The sequence below is a fragment of the Anabrus simplex genome, chromosome 7 (genome assembly GCF_040414725.1).
Source record: "Anabrus simplex isolate iqAnaSimp1 chromosome 7, ASM4041472v1, whole genome shotgun sequence".
Lineage (NCBI taxonomy): Eukaryota > Metazoa > Arthropoda > Insecta > Orthoptera > Tettigoniidae > Anabrus > Anabrus simplex.
Genome location: NC_090271.1, coordinates 207,291,501 through 207,312,261, shown reverse-complemented (window position 1 = coordinate 207,312,261; position 20,761 = coordinate 207,291,501). Strand labels below are relative to the sequence as shown.

The window sequence follows — 20,761 nt, the reverse complement described above, 5'->3', positions numbered from 1 at the left end:
TTAGAATAAAATATTCCTAGAATATGTAGATTATTTCAAGACATCACAAAATTATTATTTTTCTGCCAACACTACTTATAAACACATGCCATTGCCTCTGGAACTCCATTAGTTTTATTTCTGGGATAAGTCAGTCACTTTGATGATACTCAATATTTTGCTGGGTGCTATTATTCCAGAAGAAAAATCCCTATTTTATAGTGAGAAGAATTTGAGAGTATATTTTCTGTATTTTTCTTTGCCTATTGCTGATGCAGTAAATCTCTTCATTTTTCTCAAACACCTCAGAGATGAAATGGTTAAAATTCATAAATTGTCTTATACAATAACATTTAGCCTCTTTCATTTTCACAGCCACCCTTAATAATATTACTCAACTTTCACAAGAGAACATACAACCAAGTGCAAGTTGTTTCTTGAGCTGATTGCCTCTTAGTTTATCACATGATAAAATTTTATACCGTATCCTATCTTAGTCAACATCTGCTGACAATGGAGTAATACTACTTCCACGTTCTTGCTTCTGACAATCAGTTTACCTTTAGATAACTTATAGTCACATCAGATGTACAGTAATAACATAATCTACATTCTGTTTTAGATCCCCCAGGAGTGCCTTATATCGAAGGCTATACGGAAGGAGAGATCATTCGACGAGGTCAAACTCTAGAGCTGGTGTGCAGATCACGTGGAGGAAACCCTCCTGCACAACTCATCTGGTACAAGAATGGTGAACAGATCCGTATGGCATACCGCACGGCAGGTCGTGTGTCAGAGAACATGTACACCTTCACGGCAGATGCCAGTGATAACAAGGCTGTCTATCGATGTGAAGCTTCTAACATCATGAGTCCTGCCCCTCTAAAGACTGAGATTCAACTGACAGTCTTGTGTAAGTATTTATACATGTATAAGCAGATCCATGAGATAATAAAGATCTTAGTTATGACACTGGTTTGCAATATGTATCATTGCTAACATGTAGTGTTCTCATAAGGTAATAGACTGTATTAGAGAAGCTAAAGAGAGCAATAATTGCCTAACTGAGAAGAGTAGAACAAAAGTCTTCCAATTCTTCAACTTGCTTACCTTAAAGTTTCAAAGACCTCTGTTACAGTAACATGAAGCATTTGATTGAATTACTGTAGAGAAAACAGCTCTTATTCTATCAAAAAATTAAGTTCCCAGAACAGAATAATAATTCATTTTCACTGATTGCAAATATTAATTAATAATAATTAACACTAATTAATAGTAATATTAATAGGTCTTTTCAAGTCTTGAAATTACCAACGTTTCAACCCAATATGATAGCAAGCTTGTCAGCTGGATTGCTGTACCTTTCCAAGATGCTGACAGCTAGTATGTTGACAGACCACTACAAATATCCTTTGGAGAACAATACAGTGACCGTTAACTAAGAAAGATACATAGCTCTGCTTGTATAAACTCTTACCTTTGGCTTTTATATAAAAAATTATTGTTCTTATTTGTTTATCCACAAACATACTTGTTGGAATTAAATTTAGATCATATTGTCATAGAAAATTACCACTATAATCCATATTTAGGTAAAATATGTACTAAAGGATTTCAGATGGAAAGAAGTCCCATCGCAATAAACTCTCTTCACATATAGACCATTAAACATATTTTTATAGATTTTTAAATTAGATTTCACTCATAAAAGCTATTATAACCCATTAAAAATAAATATTTGTATTTGATTAACTCTACACAGGCAGTTTAAGCACCTGTGTGTCCAATGTACTGTTTCAGCAGTCATTTTAACGTGATCTATCTGTAGATGTTTGCCATGAAATTTCATAAGGCTCTAGAATTTCAAATAGAAATCTCTCTGGTGTCTAATTAATGTGGATTCTTTTCAGTTGCACCATCACAAGTGACCATCTCAGGACCAACAGAAGCTAAGGTGGGTGACCTGGTGCCTCTGACATGCACCACAGCCAATAGTAATCCTCCAGCTGAGGTGAAATGGATGGTAGCCGGGCGACATGTGCGGAATGCTACAAGTCGTGTTGTGGAATCGACAGAAGGAGGTTCCATTACAACATCTAACATCACAGTGCAAGTGACACCCAATCGAAGATCTCTCGTTGTTATTTGCCATGGCCTCAACATGCAGCTTACTGAAAATGTTGTCAGCACTCATACCATCAATGTTCTTTGTAAGTAGATAGAATTAAAATAACTTCTGTATATAATACATTCCAAAAAGGTAGAATTCTGTCTCTTGAACCTCACTTGATTTTTTGAAAATATTATTTATTTAGTTTTATTTTATACCTTTATGAGTATGGTGTCTCAGTCCTCTCTCAAACATAACCAAATGTTGAGCTCTGAATTAGATGTACAATAGACAAGATGCTTGCAGGTTAATGAGAAGGGGGGAAAAAATATTTAACTTTTTATTATCTCCAGTATAAACAGAGAGTACAACATTTAAAATGGTTCATAGTTCATAGCCATCTGTAATTTCCTTGTTGTTCCTCAGCAGTAGCATATTAATTTGTATATCATGATACTTAAGCATGGGCAATGTTAGAGCCTGAATAAGCCTTCTTGTATTGCATAGGGAACAGCTGATGAATTTTGAGGCGAATGAAGCACATACTTTGCGTCGGGTATCGGCTATGTGTTCATTCTAGTCTGAAGTCTGCTTTTCACAGACTTGAGTGAATAATTACAGAAAGTGATGAAAATAAAAGTATTAATGGCTCATTTATGAATGGTTCAAGACTTAATGGTCTTAGTGTATGATCTATTTAGTATATATTCATTTTTATTGACTATCTTGTTTGTGTTCTGTAGATCCACCAGGTCAACCCATCATCCATGGCTTCCAAGAAGGTGTGAGCATTGCAGCAGGCACTGTTCAGAAGATATCATGCATATCATCTGGTGGCAATCCCCTTGCAACACTCACTTGGTACAAAAATGATAAAAAGGTATGTACTTCAAGATTAAGAACCGTAATTACTAGAGACAGGGAACTAGGAAGATGGATAAAAAATATGAAAAGACACACATAATATGCCCAGAGAGAACAATAGAAATGTAAATGAAGGACAAATACCATATCTTCACATACTCCCATCTTTATTCTCTGCTTGTGACCATGTCTATAGATTCAAGTTTTCATTCTTTCTAAACTGATCAAGCCCATAATTTTTACTGACTCATGTATAAGATTTAATTTTAAACCCTTGCCTACTATTTTTTTTCTAAATTGATCAAGCTTATTAACACTTTTCTGACCATGCCTGTAGATTATACAGGCTTCCAGCTTTCATTCTTTCTAAATTGATCAAGTCTAGAATTTTCATTGGCTCATGTATGAGATTTCATTTTAAACCTCTGCCTACTATTTTTACAGGCTTGGTTATACCTACATGTTCATGGTCTATTTTAGTAACAAGTTATGTCACTAAATGACACTTGATTGCAGCTTTCATTATGTTTTTCACAAATCAAGGATGTGATCCAGAAAAAACAAAATACTGTATCTCTGCATTTCTACTATATTGTGGTACCAGTAGTAAAGATGGAGCAAAAAAGGCTAAGTGAAGATGAAATACCGGTAGACAAAATTGTTGATGCAGAAGGCAATATAGACAGCTCTGATAGTAAAATAGATGAATTGGTAGATATTACTAGTGTGTTTGAAGGTATGTGTCAAATAATTTTTGAGTAGGCCTAAAATATTACTTTTAAAATATATCGGAAGTTTCGTGCCTAGCTTCGTCATAAAATATGTTCATGAGGGATACAATTTACCACACTTAATCATACCAAGAAACGATATGATATGGTAGCTTGTGAATTAGTAAATAGCATAAATTAGTTAATGTGTAGCTCATATTACTTTCATAATCTGTATGAAACATTAATATTGTATCATTCATGTCAAATGGAAAGCATTTTGGCCTTGAGATTCTAGTCATCCAATCAAAGGGTTGCTACATATCAAGTTATTCCATCCACTCAATAAGTTGGCACTCCATAGGAATTTTAACTCCATTAAATCTATCATTTACTAGACCAAAATATTTTTACTTTATAAAAATGGCCATAACTGAAATAGCTTCCCATTTGAAATGTGCTAGAGTAGAATAACAAGTAAGGGCCTACATTGAAATTATTTTTATTTTTTCAATTTACAGAGCAATAAAGAACCTAGCAATACTTCTGTACTGTTCAGAATATTTAAATACAATAAGTGGGATAGAATGCAGTAGACTGCACCTTTCAAGTGGTGTACCATAAGTTAAAACCCATTAAGCAAGTACTGAGAAGAAAGTGTTTTGAAGTCACTAAAATTGCCTGGCTTCCACAGACCAGGAAAACATGTGGGCTTCATCCTGAGTGTGTTTATCTAACTTCTCCTTGTTCTCCTTAATATTCTCAGTGCCCTGTAAGCTCAGTTTTGCTTCCCAGCTTCATGATGACAAGCATCAGCACTCACTGAGGGATTATTCTTAACACCAATCTCCAGTCTTGATGCAGAAAGTAGGCCTCCATAGAATAAGGGGAGAATCAAACAGACATATGTTTACATTTTCACTTTTATTTCTCCCTTTCTTATATCATTTTTAAAACAAAATTACTAAGACAATAATGAATTCACTTTTATTGAACATTTAGGTGATTTGCAATTTGTTAACATTAAGCCTCTATGATGAATGGGGAGACGACTGAGTCAGGTATAATTTTAGTGGTAGTTAAATTAAACCATTACATTTTACAGTGCCTAGTATTAGGTAACATTTATTTGCTATGAACTGTATGAAATATGTATGTAATGTTCTTAAAGTATTTATTTCCATAACATGTTCTACAACATAGTCAAAGTCTCTTGGTATACATTTAACATATAGAAATTAATATTTTTCCATGTTTCACAGATAAATTCAGTGACAAAGGTCAATGACCGGTCAGTATCAGCGGAAGTGACCATCTTAACAAATGTCACAGACAATGAAGCCAGGTATAAATGCGAAGCTTCCAACTCCGCAACAGAAATCCCTCTCTTCGAGACCGTCACTCTCAACGTGCATTGTGAGTTAGCATATATTATCTTGTTTGCTCATCATTAGTGATTCAACAAAAAGTAGATATTTTTGTGCAAAAGACAGTAACTGCTGCTTGTTTGTTATAGATCTGATTAAACTGAGGGATCTTTAGAACTGAATTACACCTCTTTACTTTATATTTCATAAAATAATTGAGTCACATAATTTCAAAACTTGCCATATTCACCCCAAATCAGAATTCAGTTTATGATTGTTGTTTGCTCCTTGATTTCAGCAAGCCTGAATATGTGCATGTAGCACATCAATATTTACTCTGTCCTGTGTGAAAACATGCTTGAAATATAATCAACACTCCAAAACTTGCCTTTTCCTCACCTACGGACACGGCAGAACTTGTCTCATCCATGTATTGCAAATGGGAGGCTAAACTTTATAAATTTTTAAAAATTTTAAAGAACTGACTTGAAAGTGCCTGGTTTATATTAATTTGGCCATGCTGATTTTGAATCTGTCATCCGTTTTCTTTCATCACCCTAGGTTCTTTTGTTATTACTATAAATGTCAAAATACGTTTTTAAATTTTAGAGGTTCATTACAAATTATATACATTTTTATTTTAAATTTTTGTTATCAAAACAAAGCGGCATACTCAGAAATAATGCTTAAACATCCTTTAAACCAACAATAGTCATTCATCATGGAGGGATTCCATCTACCTTGATATCTGTATTCCATTTGTAGTATATCTTGGTGAAAACATTCCACTTGCTCATCGCTAACTGCGCCCAAATTCTCAGGGAAGAAGTCTAAGTGTGAATGTAGGAAATGCATTTTCAGTGACATCCTATATCCTAAGTTTCTGTAGTTATTTAAAATATCATTGATAAGTGTATCACTATTTTGTATGTTTTTGTTACCTAGAAACCCATTCATCACTTTTTTAATGACAACCATGGAGCAAGTTCAGCGGGATTCAACTTAATATCAAATTGTGAATTCTTAAGCAATTGTCTTATATGAGGACCAATGAAAATTCCTTCTTTTATTTTGGCTGCACTTATATTGAGAAACAGTTCTGTCAGGTGTTTGAAACCTTCCCCTATTTTGTCTGTTTCCTTCACCAAGTTTTTTATGAGCCCCACTTTTATATGTAAAGGCAGAAGATACACATTTAAGGGGTTCACCAATGGCTTGTGTTTTATATTATGCTTCTCTTGTTCAAATTCTTCTCTCTTGGGCCACTCTGTGACTATGTAGTGTTGTTCAATAGCTCAACTATCCCACAGTCACAGGAAACAGCAGAATTTTGTGAATCCACTCTGTAATCCTAGAAGAAGTCCAATAACTTTTAAATAACCACAAATATGCCAGTTATGTTCATTGTATTTAATGGCTTCTATAATCGGTGACATACTTCCGTGTGTTTCCTTCCTACCAACTGCATGGGCCACAGGAACAGATGGCAATTCATTGCCATTGTGAAGTAGTACAGCCTTCAAACTAATTTTGGAAGAATCTGTAAATAAACGTCAATCTTCAATCTTGTACACAATAGCTTGGACATTAAACCAGTCACATCACAACAAACACAGAGAGAACCATCTTGCTTAAAATATGGCAATAGGTTTTGATTCCTATTTCAATAAAAGGTAACTGTCATGTCATTTCCCAGTAAATTCCACTCCTGAAATCTTGAAGCCAGGACTTCAGCATCTTGCTTTGACAGATGCAAGTCGTGCACTAAGTCATTAAGTTCATTTTGTGAAGGAAAATGTGGATATCTTTCTTCCATGGCACTGTAAGATGACTCGCTAGATGTTGATGCTATTACACCCTTGTCTGATCCATTGTCCTCTGTTTCTGAACGTTCTTGCCAATTTGAAGGAGCTACTGGTATTGGTAAGTCATTCCCATGAGGTATTGGTCTCATGGCTGAACGCAAATCGGGGTATAAGATTTTCTGGTTTTTTTTTTTTTTTAATTTATGAAAACCCTATTATTTTGGTTATGCAGAAATAAGAATCATTGGTATGATTTTCTTGTTTGCATCATATCATTGGAGCTCCAAACGGCATGTGCTTTTAGCCACTGAGTTAATATTATATAGCATCGGATTCAAATTATATGTGGTGCGAAACATTTATCTTAGTCACCGAGCAGACAGCTGAAATACAGGTGATGTGCAGTTTTCAATAGTCCTGGAATTGGTTTCCTTTGTTTACTAGTTGTGAATTCTCCGCAGATATAACAAAAACAACTTGGGGAATTGATACATACATGTCTCTGCTTCTTCACTGTTTAAGCACAACAACATAACAGCAAAGTTTAAAATTTCACACTGTATGAAAGATGTAGAACCTACCACCACGATTTCAACCTGGATACTACCTAATAGAAATCTAACATCACACTCCAGTAAGTTCTATAAACACAGCTGCAATTTCCGCTTCACACAAAGTCAGCACTTCTGGTCAGATACGCTTACGCAAGTACGTATGCATGCAAACGTAGACAGGACAAGATTGCCATGCAGCAAAAAACATATACAGTGATAACTTTTTCCCTGATGGGATAGAAATGTTCTGTTTTCGGCGACGTAATCAGTACATTATTTGTAATAAAATCCAGTAATTCCCTTCCCAGTTCCCAAAACCTTGTTGAGTTGTGGGGGGCTTCATTGTTTGACGTTCATCCTGCCTGTTGGCAGGAACTGGGCACTAAATTTTGTACGAAGATGATAGACATAATGCCTGACTAAAAGTGGTTTATTGCCCTTCTAGTTTGTTTAACTCTTTCGCTGCGGAAGTAAACTTTTGTCGACTTGCTTCCCTATAGCATTCGCTGCGGTAATCGACTTTTGTCGACTTGGTACTTTCCTGCTATAGTTTCTGTATGCTTCTTTAATAAAGGCGCATTTAATAATACAAACATCTATAATCATGTATTGACTATGTACTAAGCATTGTTTGAAAACTTTGCCACCAATACTGGATCTATGTTTATTTGTTATCTTTCACCTGCCTGCCCACCAACATTCCTGCCAGCTGTCTGGCCGATAGCAGGCTTCACTCAGAAGCTATAAGCGCGCGGACCAACATTAGTAGTGGCAGCGAAGAAATCTTCAATATCTTACTGGCTGATTCTGATTCAGACTGCTCAGTAAATTTGGACAATGAAACAAGTGATGATGTGCATAGTGATTTCTCGGAAGAAAGAGCCAACGAGGAAGATCTTCATTTTGTATCGGACTGACGGGACATTACTGATGACATAAGAATTACAAAAATTAAATTATGTGACAGAGCAATTAGTACTCCTGACTTCAGAAATCCTGTCATAATAGGACTTCTACGAGAGTATCAGCGCACTCCGCCGGCGAAATGAGGAAGACCTTCTGATTACATACCTCTAAGCGTGTGTGACGGAAAGGCACTTTCTTGGGGGGCAGCAGGACAAGAGTCACAAACCTAATTGTGTTGTATGTTCAACATTACCAGCAAAATGTTCAAAAAAAGGAAAGGGAATGTGAAAGAGAAAACAGACAGTATTTTTGTGTAAGAATTGCCCAGGACAGCCTGCAGTGTGTCCAGTTCCATGTTTTGAGATATATCACAAGTAATGTGTGTTTCAAGGTCAAATGTCACTGCTAGTTTGCCAAAGTTGAGTTAAAAAAGTGCAATGGTGTCACTAACCCTTAAAAATAATAAAGTTTCAGTTCATTTAGGAAATACAAAAAAATTACATTTTTCTGTAAGTGTGGTGTTTAAAAATAGTGCAGAAAAAGAATTAAATACTAGCCTTGTAATATTTTTATCATTATGCTTTGAATATTCAATAAAATGTTTGAAAAACTGAAATTGTTAAAAAAAGATATCTTGTTCTAAAATATCATAATCATCATCATCATCATCATCATCATCATCATCATTATCATTATTGTTATTATTATTATATTCCATGACATGACTCTGACTATGAAGCCTACTATTCTTCCAAACCATGTCTTAAAGTGTGCATTCAGTTTAACAATATATTACACAAACACTATAATACGGTAACTTACTAAACTGTACTGATAGTTAAAGGGAAACAAAAAAATGTATATAAAATAACCCAGAAAAAATAAAGTTGTCCTCATGTGTCTATAAAAATTTAACATGAAACTTAACAACACAAAAAAAAACCAAGAAAACAGAAATCATGTATTTATGCTCAAATTAATCTGTCCAAGTACCACTGCCACATTTCTTTTTATATACTGGTTCAGATATGATATCCCTTAAATCATAGGTCAAAGAATTCCATTATCGAATTGTAGGCCTACTAACGACAAAATAATTATTGTAGAAGGCAGATCTGTGATTTGGTATTTTGAAGATTAAGTTAGCTACAGCTCTGGTCGGGATGTTATGAATGGTTGAGAACAACTGGAAAGAATTTGTTAGATAAGAGGGTGTCTGCTTGTTTATTATTTTGTAGAGTAGAAGAATGACAGCTATGACAGTGGTTTAGTTTAAGCCAATTTAGCTTATGGAATGCAGGAGTTGTATGGTATAATAATTTTGTGTGGCTATTCCTAGCCAAGTGCAGCCCTTGTGGGTGGGAGGCATCTGCCATGTGTAGGTAACTGCATGTTATTGTGGTGGAGGATAGTGTTATGTGTGGTGTATGAGTTGCAGGGATGTTGGGGACAGCACAGACACCCAGCCCCTGGGGCGCTGGAATTAACCAATGAAGGTTAAAATCCCCGACCCGGCCGGGAATTGAACCCGGGACCCTCTGAACCGAAGGCCAGTACGCTGACCATTCAGCCAACGACTCAGACTAGTTGTATGATTACAAGTTATAAATCTTATTTTCCAACCGTATTGGAGTTCAGAGTATCAAATTATTATAATTAATGAACCACCTTTCCAATACACAAAATCCTTATATTTAGGATGAAACCATTTAATCACAAATTGGACATGTTTCACTCAACTTTGTGAGCATCATCAGCAATAGTTAACATAAATCATTGGTGGGTCAGGGCCCTGATCCTGGTGTATATCACAAAAGAATGTCTAATATACATTGATAAAAACATATAAATTTAACACTTTAAAAATAATCAATAAGATTATTTATGTCTATTAAAACAAAATTTTTAATCATTCAAATTGTTTAAAATGTAAAACGGAATGGATGGCTTAAATGTTAAAAATAGTATATGGTAATTAGATGTTCTTAAAAATCGTTGTCCAACATATCTACGCTCGATTACATTAGACTGTTTATGATAAAATCAGTTTTTCATATCAGGGTGAGTTCTTATTATAGACTATGTTGCTGTTTTTTAAGAATAAACATGATGAGAAACGCTAAAATCGCACATGATGGTTGAAAAACGAGTTCACTGGTGATAAAATATCGTCTAGATCGGCGTAATTTAGCCTTTATGGGATTCCTTGCATTGTAATTTCTGCCATTATTTTATCCAGTAATATGTTGAAATTGTTCTTCTAACGGAAAAATGCTGATCTATTATATCACTGGTGATAAAATGTTGTCTAGATCGGCGTAATTTAGCCCACCAATGATTTATGTTAACTATTGCTGATGATGCTCACAAAGTTGAGTGAAACATGTCCAATTTGTGATTAAATGGTTTCATCCTAAATATAAGGATTTTGTGTATTGGAAAGGTGGTTCATTAATTATAATAATTTGATACAAGTTGTATGATGAAATACTGGAATGTTCATTATAAAGCGGACACTTAGTCTGCCATACACAATGTCACAATAGTCAAACAGATGCATTATTAGCTGTTGAACCATCAGCTTTCTGACCTTGAAAGGAAGGAAGTCTTTCATTCTTCTAAGTGAGTGAAGGAAGAAAAATACTAGTTGGCATTTAGCTGTTGCATGTCCTGTCCAGTCAGTCACTTTGCTTTCAAAAGGGATAATGATTCCAATCAATGTCATTGTGGGGATATTGCCATTCATTAAGTGATAATGAGTTTTGGATGTACATATCAATATAGCTTGAGATTTCATGGGGTTCATTCTGAATCAGTTTATTCTAGTCCACCTATAGCTTCATGAATGCCAGTTACTGTACTTTCATATAAGTATAGATTCATACTTTCACCAGAACTACTCTAGTATTGTGGTGAGGTAATTTAATGAGTAAATTGTTCTCGTCTACATATGTCATAATCTGCTTATGAACAAATTTTTCAAGAATTTTTGACATAGAAGGTAATGTGTTTACAGGTTGTAATGTTCAGGTAAAGTAGGATTTTTTTTTTCAAAACTGGTCTTATTTATTTTAACAAATCAAACAAAATTGAAAAATGGATATTGAAAGCTTTGAAATAGTGTGACTTAATTATAGATCCTGTGGCATATGATCTAGAATTTTTCACTTGAATCTGTAAGGTTTGAAAGATTATACCTCATATTTATTTTATTTATAAGAGAATTCAAATCCAAATCATTCACCTCACAATAACTATGAGACATAAACCTATTCCCCAGTCTAGGAAGTCGAGAACAGTGGCTAAGAGGAATGGCTGGAATTTGAATGATGCACTGACAATGCATCACTTTATAATCTGCAGGCCTTTGGGCTGGTCAGCAGTCACTTCCTAGGCTAAAGTCCATTAGGGCTGTAGTGTCACAAAGTTTGCCTTTTCCTCTAACCTATTCAATAATGTCCACAGGTAGCAACTGCAAATGCTGAGTTTTGCCATTAATTTTTGTTCCTTGTTTTTCCATCCATTTTTACACTTTGCTTTTACATATTCCTTGCCCAAACCCTCACGGAAGTTCACCAAAAGAGATTTCAGGAAGCTAGTAACTAAATCAGCCGAAAACCAGCCAACAGCACCTCTGCTATTTTTTTAAATTATTTATATTTTTTATTTAGAATTTGCTGTACGTCGCACCAACATGGACAACTCTTATGGCAACGATGTGATAGCAAAGGGCTAGGAGTGGGAAGGAAGCAGCCATGGCCTTAATTAAGGTACAGCCCCAGCATTTGCCTGGTGTGAAAATGGGACACCACCGATAATCATCTTCAGGGCTGCCGACAGTGTGGTTCGAACCCACTATCTCCCAGATGCAAGCTCACAGCTGCACACTCCTAACCGCACAGCCAACTCACCCGGTGCCATTGTTATATCTAAAGATATAAATATTAAGGAGAAGGCAGAGGTTTGCAGCTAGACATTTTAAAATCCACAGCCTGTTTCCAATCATTTGACCGAATCAGGGATGGAATGAATGTAGCCCCCCACCTCTAGCGGTGAGGATAGGAATTGTGCCTGCTGCTGAAGCCTGCCACACTCCCTTGGGGCACTGATTAATGACTGACAGATTTAACTCAAAAGTTCATTCAAATAATTGGGGCCAGTGGATTCAGTCCATGGCATCACACATATTTATTGCAACTAATAAAGGTTTCCATTTGATGACAAGAAACTAGAAATAAAAGTTATTCAGTACACCTGTACAAAAGAAAGACTATTACTTTATATTTAATGAAAGGTCAAAATTTAGTTTCGTCATACACTCTGTAAGCAAAATTTAGAAAGATGATAAAGTTATTATAAAAAAAATTCATTAGGTCATTTAATTATAGGATTAAATATTTAGAAATATGTTAGAGAAATTCTTCTTGATAATCTGTTTAGAAATCTTTCTTGTAATTTATTTATATATGGTTCTAAAGTTTGTTATTTTGTCTTCCAGTTCCTCCTGACCATGTTGTAATCCGTAAGGAGCCCGAGAAGTTGATTCCTGACGTAACGGCAACCCTTACCTGTGACTCCAGTTCAAGTAATCCTGAAGCTCAGTTAAGCTGGTGGAGAGACGGCATTCCTCAGCCAAGTGTTACAAATGTTACACGACCAGGTCTGCATGGTGGTAAAGTTTCCAGCATCATGCTACATTTGGACATAAAACCTGAGTTAAATGGAGTAATTTATACCTGCCAGGCTACCAACACAGCTCTCCAGAGAAGTGTACATGATGCCATCGCGCTGGAAGTGATGTGTGAGTATTTACCTCTCCATCTCGCTGCTTGATTTTATCACTTAGTAACTACTGCATCTTACCTCCTTTTCTTCTTGGTCTGCTTTAACCTTACTGAAGCCCTTCTTGAAAGTGTTCATGGTTCTTTCATTTTGACATATTGTAGGGTAGTACTATAGTGTGTTTGGCATTCTCTTTCTGTTCTTCTTTTCAAATGGTTGTCACGCAATATATTGGGAGAAGGAACACAAACCTGTAGTTCCAAAATTTGGTGAACATTAACAGTTATTACAAAAGCCCAGGACCCAATGCAGGTAGGGCAGGCATTTGTTGAACCTCCTTTAGCTACAAAAGTGTACTGAAGGTCATTCAGCCTCAACCTCCACCCCTAACCTGCCTTAAACTTTAAGCAAGTGAAGTCTCTCTACTCACTAAACACAGATGATAAAAGTATTTCTGACTTTTATGCTTATATTCAGATTCAGTCTATCTATTGACCTTCTTCCATACAAAACCTTTATACTCTTCTTCCTGGCCTTTTTTTCCCAATTTATAGAGGTTGGAACTTCATGTGAATTTGCTCCAGTTTTACGGTCAGATTCCCTTCATGATGTCAACCCCACATGGAGGGATGTATTTACTATTGTGTGTTTCTGTAGTGGTTGGTAGTGTAGTGTGCTATACGTAGGTGCTTTGAAAAGTTCTCGGAATGTACTAGAATTATCTTACCTCGGTGGAACTGCTTTTATTTTTCAACATAGTCTCCCTGTAGACTAATGCATTTGGTCCAGCAATGTTCCAATGCCTTGATCCCATCTCAAAAATGAGATTCCTCCAGGCCTGCAAAATATCTCTCCAATTCGGCTGTCAGTTCTTCCCTTGTAGAAAATCTCCGTCCACCGAGGAAAATTTTCAGCTTGGGGAATAGATGAAAGTCTGATGATGCCAAATCAGGTGAATAAGGTGGATGTGGCAACAATTCGTACCCCAGTTCATGAAGTTTTGCCATGGCAATAACACTTGTGTGCGGCGGAGCGTTGTCCTGATGAAAGATGACCTTTCTTCTTGCCAAACCAGGCCTTGTTTCGCATATCTTTTCCTGTAGTTGGTCTAGGAGGTTTGCATAGTATTGCCCCGTAATTGTTTGGCCAGTAGGAAGATAATCTATCAGCAGAATGCCTTTTGCATCCCAGAATACTGAGGCCATGACCTTTCCGGCCGAACGCACTGCCTTTGCTTTCTTTGGTGGTGGTGAATCCAGCATGTTTCCACTGCTTTGACTGCTGTTTTGTCTCTGGGGTATAGTAGTGGACCCAAGTTTCATCTGTAGTCACAAACCGGTGCAAAAAATCTTGTTGGTTACACTGAAAACGGGCCAGACTTTGTTCGGACATTTCCAATCTGATGCGTTTATTGTCCAATGTCAAGAGCCGCGGCACCCATCTTGTGGATAATTTTTTCATACACAATTATTTGGTTAAAATATAACATACCCATTCAGAATACATCCCTACAGCTTCAGCAATCTCCCGCACTTTCAGTCAACAATCCTCCATGACCATTTTATGCACTTTTGCGATAAATTCTGGGGTCGTAACACTTTTTGGCCGTCCACTACGCAGATCATCATCCAAGCTCTCCCGACCAAATTTAAACTCGCTGGTCCACTTGGCAACAGTAGAAAATGAAGGAGCAGAGTCCCCCAATGTGTTCTGAAAGTCGGCATGAATTTCCTTTGCTTTCATATCTTTCTTTACAAAGTATTTAATCACTGCTCGAATCTCAGTTTTTTCCATTGTCACAAATCACTACACGGGAACAACAACAAAGAGTCATCACTACCACACTCCTGCAGCTAGAGCATTGATGCGCCACGTGTTCACTCACAAAGGATGTGTGATTATTGCGTGGGAACCTCGTTACTCTAGCACTGACATCTAGCGGTGATTCCGAGAACTTTTCAAACCGTCCTCATAATAAGAAACAGAGATTAGTATTAAGACGAAAACAGATACCTAGACTCCCAAGACAGAGGATTTAACCATGTGCAGTTAAAATCCCTGGCTTAGCAGGGAATCAGATCAGGGACTCTCTGAACATAAGAACACAATACTGACCATTTATCTAGGGATTACAAAATGTAAGTCCTGAAATGGAGAGGAAACTAATACTATGTGGTAAGAACATACAAATACATAACAAGCATATGAATATGCAAGAAGTGTACAAATTAGTATAATTTTCCTTGCTTTCCATCTTTGATGTATAGGTAGAAGAAGAAAGGATCATAAGTCATCATGAAACTGAGTTTGTTGTAGTTAAAAATAAATCATTAGAAAGGAAGGTTAGTTGTAACTGTAAAATCAATGCCATATGACTGATAAGAGAGGTGTGGAAGAGTTTTTAAAAGTAATTGTGATCAATAAAAATATAAAAAGCTTATGGGATGGGTTTAAAACTATTTTTGAAGAATGTGAAAATAGGTATGTACCATTTGAAAGGTGGTAAGCAATGTTAGACACACCCTATATTACAACAGAGAAATAAAGAGATTAAGAAGGAGATGCAAGTTGGAAAGAAATAGTTACAAATGGTTGTGGATGTAAGGAAAATTGAAGGAACTTCTAGGAAACAGAATTTAACAAAAAGTCAACTAACAATAACATGATGACAAGCATAATTGGTAGTCATATGAATTTTAGGGAAAAACAGAATTATATATATGTAAGTACTCAAAGGCGGAATCAGGTTCCACGAAAGGACATTCCAGGGATCATTAATAGACAAGGTGAGTTTATATGGATTTACAGAATGCAGAAATATTCAGTCAGCAGTATATTAAGATAGATAGTTGGGTATAAGGGTAATATTCAGGTTGAGGAGGTTACTAATACTGGCAAAGTACTGAAATTTACTTATGATAATAAAGATATTTAGAAAAGAAAAGTTGAAAACATTTTCTCTCTTTTTTTTTTTTTTTACAATTTTTTAATGTCTCAGCAACACAGATAGGTCTTATGGCAATAATGGGATAGGAAAGGCCTAGAAGTGGAAAGGAAGCGACCATGGCCTTAATTAAGGTACAGCCTAAGAATTTCCCTGGTGTGAGAATGGGAAACCATGGAAAACCATCTTCAGGGCTGTCAACAGTGGGGTTCGAACCCACTGTTTCCCGAATGCAAAACGATTAAGTTGAAAACTAGAAAGGAAACTAAGACTGATGAGATCTGGGTGTATACTAAAGGCGGTGGGTTGGGATATAATGCCATTTATTTGTTTGCATGAAGGAGCTATATTGAATGAATGGAGAGTTGCAATTCGAGCCCCAGTGTACAAAGGAAAGGGTGATCAAGATAAAGTGGATCATTTCAGTCCACTTGACATGTGTTGGTTGTAAGCTGTGGGAATATGGAATTCTTTCTGATTATATTTATTCTTTATTTATTTGTGCCTTGTTCAGTGGTGAAGTTAAAGCTCTAGACCCTCACTTGAACTTAACCACATTTTGTTTACAATCTAAAATATACCAAAATGTTTTGGGTTTAGGAAAGGTCATTCCACTGAGGTTCAACTTGTAGGATTCCAGCAAGATATAGCCAATATTTTAGATTCAGAAATTCAAATAGACTGTATCGCTATTGATCTATCCAATGACTTTGACAGGGTGTATTATGGGAGACTACTGATAAAAATGAAAGTTATTGGATGAGACAAAAGAGGTGGATGGGTTGGCTAAATTTCCAGAAAATAGAACAGAAAATTAGTGTAATGATTAAGAGGGGAGGTTCATAAAAGACAGTATTATTGGACCTTTATGTTTAGAACTGTATCACACATAAGGCTTTTTGCAAATGATGCAATGAATAAGTTGCAGATTGACAACAGACAGTAGTATGATTGTAAATTGGATGAAACATCAGAATGCAGCTTTTACCAAGAGGAGAAGTCCTCTCAGTTGTAATTAATGTGTTGATGGGGTAATAGTACCTCTTGGAGATCACTGTATTGTAAGTACTAATGTGTTAATATAAGGAAAGATCTTCATTGGAGTAATCACATTAAACAGATCGTAAATACAGGTTACAGATCTCTTCATATAATTATGAGGGTATTTATGGTTTGTAGTAAGGATGTAAAGGACAGAGTGCGAGACCCCAATTACATTATGGTTCCAGTGTACGAGACCCGCACAGGATTACTTTATATGAGACCTGAACAAGATCCAAAGGAAAGTAGCATGATTTGTACTGGGTGATTTCTAAGAAAAGAGTAGCATTACAAAAATGTTCCAGACTTTTGGCTGGGAAGACTTGGGAGAAAGACTACCTGCTCAACTAAGTGGTATATTCTGAGCTGTCAGTGGAGAGATGGCATGGAATGACATTAGTAGAATAATAAGCTTGAATAAGCTTTAGTGGGGCTTTTAAAATTAGGAAAGATCATAATATGAAGGTAAAATTGGGATTCAAGAGGACGGATTGGAGTAAATATTCATTTAGCGGAATAGGAATTATGGATCTGAATAATTTATCAAGGGAAATGTTTGATAACTGATTTAAGAATAGACTAGTTACACAATTTGCCAACTGGGTAACAGCCCCAAATGCAGATTGATTGATTGATTGATTGATTGATTGATTGATTGATTGATTGATTGATTGATTGATTGATTGATTGATTGATTGATTGATTGATTTTATTTATAAAAGAATTGTGTGATTTACAGACAAGCCTATATTTGAGGATGTTCCGAAGGAGATGCAGTTAGGTACTGAGGGACAACCATTGGTTCTGGCACTTCAGGCAAAAGGAAATCCTTCCAGTATATCCTACACATGGAGTAAAGATGGGTCAGTGGCTACCAAAAGTCAAGATTCCAGAGTAGTAGCTGATGGTCCTATCCTCAACATCACACGTCTTCGCAAGGAAGATGCTGGCACATATACCTGTGAAGCTGTTAACAGTGAGGGATCAACAACAGTTACCACCAATGTCACAGTGCAATGTAAGTTACACAGACATTTTAATCCCCTTACATATTACTTATGTTTAATGAAATGGGTCTTTGGTCTTGCAAGATCTATAATACACCATAATTGTCTTTTCCCAAGTTGATGTGTTTGTAAATTTCAAGATGTAAATTTGTTGTGCTGGTAATAGTGCCCACAATAGCACAAATACTTTCCAAGAGTACCACCTTAGCTCAGTCAGTAGAATACCCAACATGAAATCAAAAGGTTATGAGTTTGGTTTGCACTGGTGTCCAGTTGATTTTTTTTTTATTTTTTACATCTCTGAATATTAGGCCTACTATATGTTCTCAATATAACCTAATAAGGTGAAAGTTTATTTCAACTACAGTGCAGTCATGAAAATGAAATATCTACTTAGGGGACCATTTCGAGTAGGTGTTCAGATACTTTTGATCAAATATTTTACATTATAGAGCATGCGTGGTACAGTATGTTAAATTTGAGTATCATCTGAAAACTTTTACACTGAATTGGTCACATTCACTAATATTATCATTTAGTCAGCAGCTTTAATCATAGAAACTTCATTCTTATAAGTTCTGGTATTTTTTACTTACAGATGCAGCTGTAATCAGAGATGCTCCAGAGTCTGTAGTGATCTCTCCTGGTGAAGATGCTCAGTTATATTGTGTAGCTGAAGGTAATCCACTGAGTGAAAGCCACTTCACATGGCATCATCCAGCATACAGTGAAAGCAAAATGGAGGAAAACACTGTGATTTCATACCGTAATGGTACCTCATATCTCCTAGTGCAGAAACCAACCCGAGAAGACAATGGGCCATTTGACTGTGTTGCCAATAATGGCATTGGCAATGAATCAAGGAAATCTATACATCTCATTGTTAAATGTAAGTTAAGTTATTTGCTCTTGTTAATATTGACAGGATCAAACCTACCTCCTTTTTGCATATCAGCTAGAATGTGACAAAAATTGATCTGTACAATTCTTGAAATTTCAAGTAAGTTGGAAATTTATTGGACATCTTTCTTGGTAAATTATTCTTGTCCTTTCTCTTCCTCTAAACTAATATTTGCCCCAATTTGTCCTCTTGAATTCCAACTATCTTCATATTGTGAACTTTCCTAAAAACTCCATTCAAGCTTATTCATCTACTAATGTCATTCCATGCCAACTCTCCACAGACTTCTTGGAACATATCGCTTAGTCGAACAGCTCATCTCCTTACTCCGAACTCTTGCCAGCCCAAAGTTTCTTAACATTTTTGTAATACTATTCTTTTGCCAGAAATCACCCAGGACAAATCATGCTATTTTCATTTGGATCTTTTCCAGTTCTCGAATGAACATTGCCAAAGTCTTCTTGTAGTTGCTTGGAATCCTGAAACTTATTTATTACTTCATACAGTATAACATCATCGAGCCCGGCTGGTGGCCATGATCGTTAAGGCGCTGAAGTCTAAACGGTCTGACACCGAGGCTAGCCGGTTCGAGTCCCGTTGATCGAAGAAACTTCACCGTCAGAATGTTGGCCGGCAGGGTAGGGTAGGTGGTGGTATACAATTTCTAATCACTAGATTGCATGCCAAAAGCCTGGATTAAATTCCAAACCTCTCCACAGTGCTCATATGGAGTGAGGGCATATGACGCTGTTGATGGTGATTCGTCCGTCGGATGGGGACGTTAAGCCTTGAGCAGACCCCTTGGTGCTATTCAACAGAAGTAGGCTATGTGCCGGCACCAGGTTTCACCCTCTTCCTACTATCATATATCACGTCATTCATTTCATCTCATTAACTCCTCTGATGAGGTTGTCGTCAGGAAGGGCATCCGGTCATAAAAACCCGCCACAACAGATTCATCTCACTTCATACCCAACCCCGTACGGAAACGGGGCAAGGGTTGGACAAACAACAACAACAACAACGCAGTATAACATCATCCACAAAAAGCCTTACCTGTGATTCCAGTTCTTTACTCATATCATGTATATATGTAAGAAAATATAAAGGTCCAATAATACTGCCTTGCAGAACCTCTCTCTTGATCGTTACAGGGTCTTCTTCCTCTTCTTCTTCCACCGCTTTTCCCATGCCTATGGGGTCGCGGGTGCAAGCTGTGTCACACGTGTGGATTTGGGCCTGTTTTACGGCAGGGTGCCCTTAAGTTACTAACCTTATGTGGAGAGATGTGCATATGTACTAGATATGATATAAATGTGAAATGTAAATATAATTTTTTAACACATAGTATTGACTAGGCAGATCGTCCATCCATCTCTCTATTTACTGTGGTTAAGTCAATACGGACCCAATACTGGCCATTATGGTAAAGATTATTAATAATAAAGCAATTTGTAACAAAAAATTATTCTTTTGCAGATAAACCAGAGATTGATACATCTCCTATGATTGCCAAAGCTGCTAGCAACACAGGAGACACAGGTCGATTGATATGCCGAGCATCTGGAGCTCCTGCTGTACGATTCAAATGGTCTAGAGAAGGAGCTACCATTCCAGTAAACACAACAGAGAAATACTTCATAGAAGTTCGTCAAGTAAGTTTGTTGTTTGTACCATGTACTCTATTCATATGCATTTTATTGGAATGTGACTAATAGGACACAAGGCCATGTAATGGTGATAAGCAGAAAATCTTGATGCTGCTACAATAAAGAGATACTGCATTCTCCT

At 36.5% G+C, this 20,761-nt stretch overlaps 1 protein-coding gene across 1 annotated transcript in view; it reads left to right on the top strand.

The window, feature by feature from the left end:
• sns (sticks and stones) overlaps positions 1 to 20,761 on the top strand; it is a 115,951-nt gene that overhangs the window by 55,510 nt on the left and 39,680 nt on the right. The window contains 8 exon segments of the mRNA XM_068228528.1: positions 602 to 892; positions 1,890 to 2,189; positions 2,833 to 2,969; positions 4,926 to 5,079; positions 12,794 to 13,096; positions 17,802 to 18,080; positions 18,668 to 18,958; positions 20,450 to 20,625. Coding sequence (XP_068084629.1) covers positions 602 to 892; positions 1,890 to 2,189; positions 2,833 to 2,969; positions 4,926 to 5,079; positions 12,794 to 13,096; positions 17,802 to 18,080; positions 18,668 to 18,958; positions 20,450 to 20,625 — 1,931 coding nt within the window.